Below are 9,057 nucleotides of genomic sequence, written 5' to 3'. Positions count from 1 at the left end.
TCTGGCATTTGAACACTGAACTGCTGATATTCTCTGTATTTTTGTAGAATGTGCTGTTTAAAAGAAAGAAATTTATTGTCTATTACAATGTTTAATGAGTGGTTAGCAAGTACAACCAGAAGCTTTGGATCTGTTCTTTTGTAAATAGAATTTCTCTATGGTCTATAGTAGGTTTATTTCATTGTAGAATCACTCTGTTGGTGTGTCAGTGATTTTATGGACTCAGTCAAGGTCCCATTCTAAATCGGCTATAATCACCAGTTGTTGCAGCCAAGGGATAAATGGATCAAATACGTACGTTGGTATCTGAATTTCTTCCAACTGTGGAAAATGCTTATGTTCATTTATGCAATTCAAAATGTAAGTGTAATAAAGAACAATATATTTTTTTGCCTTGTGTGTTTATTTTTAAATGTTTCCACAGACCAAAAAAAAAGGATATGCAATGCAAGTCAGGACCCAGACCAGGATCAGGACCCAAACGCGTGACGTTCTCACACAAGCCTTTTATTTTACGGGAAATGGGGAGTCATGCACGTTAGACAGCGGTCTGGCGTGGAAAGACAGGAAGCAAGGGACCGACGAAATCGATTCCAAATGCCCGAGTTGATATCAGACAGATGGGGTCGATATCGGACAGGACGGGAAAGACGGACAGGATAGATAATGAAACAGGATATCGGAAATAAACAGGACAAACAAGACGGGAATGAAAACCGATATTAAACAGGACAAAAATAAACGGGAACAATACCGGACTGGAAATACCAACAGGAAAACAGAACCCACTTCTTGTGAGGTAGAGGTTCGTTGACGGACTGACAATGTAACAGAGAGGGCACTGTGCTTAAAAAGACAGAAAGCCAATCTGTTCATGAGCCGCAGCTGGCGCCACACGGCCGGGGCCAATTGGGTGCCATGGCAACCGTGACAAGGCAGGGGTCTTTAAGGGACATTGTGGAACATTTGGACACTAAATGATGATATTTTACCAAAACAAGTGCTAAAAAGAATTTGGAAGAATACAAACTACGGAGCCTAAAAGTGACCAGGTTTTTGGGTACCTGTAGCAGAAAGTTGGCGGACAATCATGTCAGCTTGCTTTAGCTTTGCCTCATGTTTTGTAAAATAAATGCTCATTTCTTGTCCTACATGTATTTAAAAATGCGTGTTTACATGATAGTACATGAATTTTGCTCCTTATTCAAATCAACATTATTTTATTTTTAGGATTGAGGATTTTCTTTTACGAATAGGATGTGCTAGATAATACACAATATCCCTTTAACTGATCACTGTGTTCCTTTTAAATCAATGTTGCAATGTTACCTGATTGGGCGGCACAGTGGATGAATGGTTAGCGCGTACGCAGCACAGTTCTGAGGTCATAGGATCGAATCCAGCTACCAGCCACCATACAACTAGAGTGAAGGATTGTATTTTAAGTAATTACTATTATTGTTTACCTTACCTAACATACACACTACGGATAATGTTGTAAATGTTCCTCAGAAAATTGGAATGGTTAAAAATAAAATAGATGTATGGATAGGGAGAGAGAGAGAGAGAGAGAGAGAGAGAGAGAGAGAGGGAGAGAGAAAGAGATAGATTGTGTTCTGCATTCTGAGTGGCTAAACAGTCGCCCTGCCCCTTTTTTGCCTGTGTCTGCCTGTGGGTCAACAACACTAGGTTGTACACATATGTAAAACAGCTTGAAAAACCTACTTTGCGTACGTGCAAATCTTTTTAAATTTTGAGTTTCTCTAAAGCTATCATGTCAACTAAACACTCTGAACCCACAAAAACACCAAAAGGCAGAAGAAGCTTTATATTGCGCTCAAAGTTGGACCTCTTCACATGCTAAAGGAAGGTAAAAGTACTTTTGAGCCACATTTTTGGTTTAAAAAATGTCATCCGAAGTAAGGATAGTGTCCTGAAATAATTTCAACGCTATAGTACAATACAGTATACCAGCAAGATTTTTTTTTTAATTACTGACCCGTTTTTTTCCATTCCCGACACCGCCATCGCTCGCCACTTCCGCGTTCAAAGCAACTTGCTTCCCGCACCTAGCAAACTCCGGATCGTGGCCTCTTTTCTTTAATAAAACTTGTGAGAAACGTAACGCAAGTGGGTCCTGTCTCCGTTCTGGTCCTGAAAGTTCTTGAGTGGCCAAGTCAAAATTTGTAATTTGTAATACTGTAAATCCAACTGATATGCTGTGGTGTGACCTTAAACATGCAGTTAATGCTAGAAAACCCTGCAATATGGCAAATTTGAAACAACTCTGCAAAGAAGAGTGGGCCAAAATTCCTCCACAGCACTGTGACTGACTTATTACCAGTTATTGTAAATGTTGATTTCTGTTATCGCTGTCAAAGGTGGCCCAACTCGCTATTAGGTTCAGGGAGCAATTACTTTTTAGAATAGGGCCAGATGGGTTTTGATTTGTGGTGCTTCAATAAACGGAAACGTTTCAAAAATGCATTTTGAATTTCCTTGGATTGTCTCTGTGTGATAAAGTGGGACCTCGCTACTTCGCGGTTCCACGTTCGCGGCTTCAGAGCTTCGCAGTCTGTAATGGTTAAAAAAAATAAAAATAAAAAATGTGGGTTTTTTTTTAAGGGGCGTCGCTACTTCGCAGATTTTCACTTTTTGCGGGTGGTTTTGGTCCCCATTAACCGGGTCTAAAAAATAATAATTTAAAAAGAAAATATATATACATATATTTTTTTTTGAAGGGTTGTCGCTACTTCGCAGATTTTCACTTTTTGCAGGTGGTTTTGTTCCCCATCAACCGGGTCTAAAAAAATAATAATTACGGCGGCGCAGTGGTTAGCGCGTGTGCGTCAGTTCTAAGGTCTTGGGAACCTCCTGTGTGAGTTCAAATCCAGCTACCAGCCTACCTGTGCGGAGTTTGTATGTTCTCCCCGTGCTTGCATGGGTTTCCTCCGGGCACTCCGGTTTCCTCCCACATTCCAAAGACATGCATTTCAGGTGGATTGGCCGGTCCAAGTTGTCCCTAGGTGTGAATGAGCGAGCGAGTTGTCTGTCCCTGTGTGCCCTGCGACTGACTGGCAACCAGTTCAGGGTGTCCCCTGCCCACTGCCCAATGATTGCTGGGATGGGCTCCAGCACCCCCGCGACCCTACTGAGGATAAGCGGTGCAGCTAATGAGATGAGATGAGATAAAGGTGAAGGTGCGCCGCTACTTCGCGTATTTTCACTTATCGCGGGTGGTTTTGGTCCCCATTAACCGCGATAACCGAGGTCCCACTGCATTAAAATTGATTCTAAGATTTGCAACCTTTGTGAGTGATAAATATAGAATACAGGAAGGCACTGTAGTGGCAAAATTAGCCTACATGAATCCCTCTATGCAGTCTAAATAAAGACACCCCACTCCCTCCCTACATTCATCACTCAAGTCCATCTGCTTGAGAGCAAGAGAACATCCTCGACATCATCAGCATCATCGTCACAAGCCTCCCAATTCGCAAGAGCAGCGACAGCAAACCTCAGACCTCATCCGATTCCGCTACGGGGATCATCCAGCTCCCAGCCGGTGAAGACTGTGGTTGGAAGAAGGGTCAGCTGAATACCTTTGGCTCCAATGACCGGAACTAATGGTAGAACGCCATTTCCATCAGTCTGGGGACTCTTTCGGTGAACTTCTCTCAACTCCCATCGCAGAACTAGCGCTTCTAAGGATCATCTTAAGGCACCTTGGGTGAAACAACAACAAGCAACAGTGAGAGCACCTGAGTTCTCACCGAGGAGACCGTTGGACCGCAGGCGTCCATGTCCCGCTGCGTGGTGTGAAGCTGGAGAAGGAAGCCCACAAGCCACAAAACCTCCGCTGGGCAGCACCGGAGCAGCCGGCGGTCTGGACCGATGTGCTTGCTGAAATGTCCCGACACATCTACATACGGAACAAGATCGGAGAGGGCATCCATGCTCCCACATTCCAGGTATCTCCTGGACATGTTCTAGGGAATTCTATTTATTCTCAGTTTATACTTCAGTTCATTAAAATCGTCTTGAAATCCAAGACAATAATTGTAGGTTTCCCTTTCATCTGTTTTTGTAATTAAAGGTGGGGTGCGTAGTTTGAGGTTTCCTCAAAAAGTTATAAGAGCAATATTTTCTCTATTAGGTATGTGTCAACAATGCCCAAATGAGTTCAAGCAGCCTTTACATCTATTTTTGCCATTATCTGTCATTAACCGGAATAGGAGGAGAACCCAAATGCGTGACATTTCTCACACAAGCTTTTTTTTTACAGGATGCGGGGAATCATGTACATTAGGCGGCAGTCTGGCGTGGTATGACAGGAAGCCAGAGAGCGACGAGATCGATACCAATTGCCCGAGCAGATATCGGACAGATGGGGTCGATACCGGACAGGACGGGACAGACAGGATCGATATCGAAACAGGATATCGAAATTAAACAGGACAGACTAGACGGGAACGAAAACTGTAGAGAATAATAAACAGGACAAAAACAGACGGGAACGGTACCGGACAGGAAACGCAGGCAGGAAACCAGACAAAACCCCTGTCTTGCGGGGCAGAGGTTTGTTGACAGACTGACAAAGGGTGAGTGAGAGCACTGAGCTAAAATAGAAGGGATACCAATCGGTCAACGAGCTGCAGCTGGCGCCACACGGGCGGGGCCAATTGGGCGCCATGGCAACCGTGACACTATCTGCTTTTATATTACGTTTACCCTAAGTGTTCCGGCCACGGACCCTATAACACTGGAGGAAAAGGGGCAGGGGGTTAGAGAGCCCAACCAGAAGCAAATAAAACGGCAAAGCCCTCGGGAGCCCTTAGGCTAAAGGGGAGCTAGCTGGACAAAATCATAAAAACAACGACACATTAGAGCAGGGGAGTCAAACAGGCGGCCCGCGGGCCGGATCAGGCCCGCAAAGGGATTGAATCCGGCCCGCGAGACAGTGCTGAAGGAAGCGCAAGAGAAAAATGAGCTGCAGGTTGAAATATGTCCTCTTGATGTTGCCAAAGCTAGGTGCCTCTTACAAACACTGTAGTTGTATTTCTCTTTCTCTCTCTCTCATCCTCCTTTTTTCCTCTCACTCTCTATGTCTCTCTTTTTCACTCTCCCTGTCTCTCTTTTTCTCTTTCTTTGTTCCTCTTTGTCTCTTTATGTCACTGTGTCTTTTTACCTTCTTTTGCTCTCTCTTCCTTTTTTCCTTTTCTCTCTCTTTTCTCTCTCTATCTTTTGGTTTCCCCTTCTTTCTTCCTACCCTTCTTGCTTTCTCTCCTCATTCTCTCCTTTTCTATTTCTTTTTTTTTTTTTTTGGATTTCTTTCTTTCTCTCTCTTTCTTTTTCCCTCTCACTATTTTTCTTTTAATCTCTTTTGTTTCTCACGTTCTCGCTCTCTTTCTCCCTTTCTCTCTTTCTCCTATTTCTTTCTCTTTTTCTGTCTTTTTTCTTTCTCCTCAATCTACAAGTCCGGCCCCCGAAGGAATGTTTGTTCTATCGTGTGGCCCCCGAGTTAAAATGAGTTTGACAACCCTGCATTAGACAAAAAAACAGACGAAAAGCCACAATGGCATACCTCCAATCAGAAATCGCAATTGCTGTTTACCACAACGGCTGACTGTTTCATAGTAGGCCTCACATGTTGTGTTAATGGGATTCGCCATTTTAAATGTGTGTTCTTTCGATGACGTCAAAAGCCACATGGGTTAACTTTGAGACAAAAAATTTCGAGTCCCCCGGCACGTGGAATATTTAGCAACATATTTGCACCATTTTGAGGAGCAAAACTCACATTCTGTGCAATTAAAAAATAGATTTTTTTACTTGGTAATACCTTTAAGAAGTGTCATTGATGTTCTGTTTTTTTCCCCTTACCATTATTTTGCCAAAGTAAAGTCCCGAACCCCACTGAGAACGAGTCAGTGACCCATTATTGTATCCCGACCCTCCAGTATAGAACCACTGACCTAGATAAATGGCCTCGTTTTAGACATTTCGAAAAGTGGGCCCTGACTTCTCTGACATTGTCGTTCACCCAGGAGACATGGACAGAAATGGGACAAACCATTGGCAGATAATTAATTTTGATCTCCTGAGTGTAAGACGAGCTGCTATATATAGCATTGGGAGGTGGGGTGTCTAGTTGGTCGTCGAAGGAGTAAAAAGCAAAATTCCGATGCCCAAAATACCATCAAATTGACTTTCAGTTACTTGAACATCTGCACCAACATAAAAAAATGACCAGTACATAAGCCCCAGCGTGTAATATTTAACCACTAGATGGCACTGTATTGTCTAATGCGAACAAAAACCAGTGCCAAGAGCAAAACAGAGCAGCAAGATGCCAGACGAACATAGCGGTGACTTCTGTGTAGGGATTCCACAATGTAAAATAAATACAAATTTGTTCAAATTTGATTTTGTCCATAAAAATTAACCTTTTTAATGATTGTTGATGTATTTTTGCACAGTATTCAAATCAGTGTTTTTTTTTTACCTGAACAAAAGACTTTTGTACCAATAGGAGGGATTAGTAAATATGACACACGGTCCCTTTATAATTTGCAATTTAGTGGCTAGCGATACTTTTGGTATTTTGGGGAATTTTGGTATCGCCCCAATCCGAAAAAATACGGGGTAGTATTGATCGTTATCGATCCGATACCGGTACTTTTACCCCGAAATGTCATAATCATTGCGTTCATTTATGATTACAATTGTTAGGACCAGAACGGAGACCGGACCCACTCGCGTAATGTTTCTCACAGTTTTATTGGGAAGAAGGGAAAGGAGTGCACACACGATCCGGAGATCGCTGGTCGCGGGGAGTTGGTTGCTCAGAGGTGTCAGGAATGGAAAAAAAACGGGTCAGTAGCTGAGATAGAAGAGCAAAAACGTGGTCGATATCAGAAGATGGGTCATTGTTCGGGACGGGAGAACAGACGTGGTCGAGATCAAAACTGGTCGTAATTTGGGACGGGAGAGCAGACGTGGTCGAGATCAAACTGATCGAAGCGGGAGAAAAACAGGAGCAAAGAAACAGGACAGGTGAAAAGGGGCTTGCCGTGTAAAAACGGAGATTCGCAGACGGACCGACAAAAGGGGACTGACAGGACAGAGTTTGAATACTGACAGGAAGCCAATCTGTCAACAAGCTGCAGCTGGCCCCACACGGGCGGGGCCAATAGGGCGCCATGGCAACCGTGACAACAATCAACGCAGCACAGATATTTCAGGCATTAAAAATGTTTTATCTGTTATTAAATAAATGCAATGCAAACTGTAACAGTACACAGTAAAACAATTGTTTCAGAGAGTCAAACCCCAAAAAATCAGAAGTGTAACGAAAACACAAATACTGTCTGAAGATGTCGAAAAGACAACCTTACACACACAAAATTTGAAAATAAGGTCAGTCGTGCAAACATAGTGTTAAGACAAGTGGATGGAATACAAAATAAAATACTTCTACTAAACTAGTGATTAAGAACAAAATAGAGAGTCAAAACACAATAAAGAAGCAATGTGTCACGATTGCCCATTGCCCTCACCTGTGCCCGCTCGTTTGGGGCCAGCTGCTGCTCGTTGCTTGATTGGCTCTCCTCCCATTTAAACTCAGTGCTCTCATTCACTCCTTGTCAGTCTGTCAACAAACCTCTGCACTTGCAAGGCAAGCATTTTGACTCTGTCCGGTATCCTGCTCGTGTATCCAGTATCTGGTATTGATCCCGTCCGTCCCATCCTGTCCGGTACCTTGCTCGTGTATCCAGTATCGATCCCGTCTGTCCCGTCCAATCCTGTCCGATATCTTGCTCGTGTATCCAGTATCCGATATCGATCCCGTCTGTCCCGTCCGGTAGCCTTGCTCGTGTATCCAGTATCTGGTGTCGTTCCCGTCTGTCCCGTCCGGTAGCCTTGCTTGTGTATCCAGTATCGATCCCGTCTTTCCCGTCCTGTTCAGTATCATGCTCGTGCATCCTGTATCCATTATCGATCCCGTCTATCCCATCCTGTCCGGTATCTTGCTTGAGCATCCTGCATCTGGTATCGATCCCGTCTGTCCCATCCTGTCCGGTATCTTGCTCGTGCATTCTGTATCCGGTATCCTGCATCCGGTATCAGTCCCTCCAATCCGGTATCCTGCTCGTCTGCCACTGGCTCCCGGTTTTCCCGCGCCTGACTTCTCTGCCCCACTTCTTCTGCCAAGCTGGCGTTTGTGTTCCCGCACATGACTACCCCGCTTCCGTAAAATAATGCTTGGTGAGAAAACGTTACGCGTTTGGGTCCACCGTCTGTTCTGGTTCTGACACAATGTAACTAAAATACAAATACATTAATGTAAACATGACAAGTATAATATCTTACAGTGTGGAGTTTGCATGTTCTACCGTGCTTGCGTGCGTTTCCTCCGGGCACTCCGGTTTTCCTCCCACATTCCAAAAACATATCAGGTCCAAATCGTCCCTAGGTGTGAATGAGCGAGTGAATTGTCTGTCCCTGTGTGCCCTGCGACTGTCTGGCAACCAGTTCAGGGTGTCCCCTGCCCACTGCCCGAGGATGGCTGGGATGAGCTCCAGCACCCCCGCGACCCGAGTGAGGATAACCTGTGTAGATAATGGAATAACAATTGTCCAAAAAAATGTGTCAAGTATTCTTGTTTAACCTTTAGGAAATGGCATAAACATAAACCAAAAACACATAAGCAGAACTTATATAACACTTTAAGCTAAATTCGCTTATTGAAATAAATAAAAATAAATGCCCAGAAGCCATAGAAAACGTCACGAAATGGTCGCTAAACCGCCATTTTATGTATTTCACACAAAAAAACGTAAATACACTTGTTTTCTTCCACAAACAGTTGAGTTTCCAAACAAAAAACCAATTTACACGTTCAAAAATGGTCCCACAGTCCTTGTGACTAAATTGTAGTTGTGTTAAACATTTTACGAACCTTTTTTTATTTTAGGGTGGAGAAAAGACGAGAGTCGTGTCTTGCTTGAGTGATGGCGTCTTATAATTGTCTGAAGAAGTTGTTTCACATCATAC

The 9,057-nt window shown here is 43.6% G+C and overlaps 1 protein-coding gene across 2 annotated transcripts in view; it reads left to right on the top strand.

Annotated features, from left to right (window-relative positions):
• The first annotated feature begins 3,491 nt into the window (after nucleotides 1-3,491).
• Nucleotides 3,492-9,057, top strand: part of LOC148368645 (voltage-dependent L-type calcium channel subunit beta-4-like) — a 34,447-nt gene continuing 28,881 nt past the window's right edge. For both annotated transcript variants that reach the window (XM_088330635.1, XM_088330634.1), the window contains exon 1: nucleotides 3,492-3,971. In XM_088330635.1, coding sequence (XP_088186761.1) covers nucleotides 3,909-3,971 — 63 coding nt within the window. In that variant the 5' untranslated portion in view covers nucleotides 3,492-3,908. The remainder of the gene's footprint in view (nucleotides 3,972-9,057) is intronic.

Source organism: Urocampus carinirostris, chromosome 3 (assembly GCF_059441175.1).
Source record: "Urocampus carinirostris isolate Australia breed hairy pipefish chromosome 3, RoL_Ucar_1.0, whole genome shotgun sequence".
Taxonomy (NCBI): Eukaryota; Metazoa; Chordata; class Actinopteri; order Syngnathiformes; family Syngnathidae; genus Urocampus; species Urocampus carinirostris.
The sequence above is the reverse complement of the archived record's forward strand: the minus strand, read 5'-3'. Positions and strand labels throughout refer to the sequence as shown.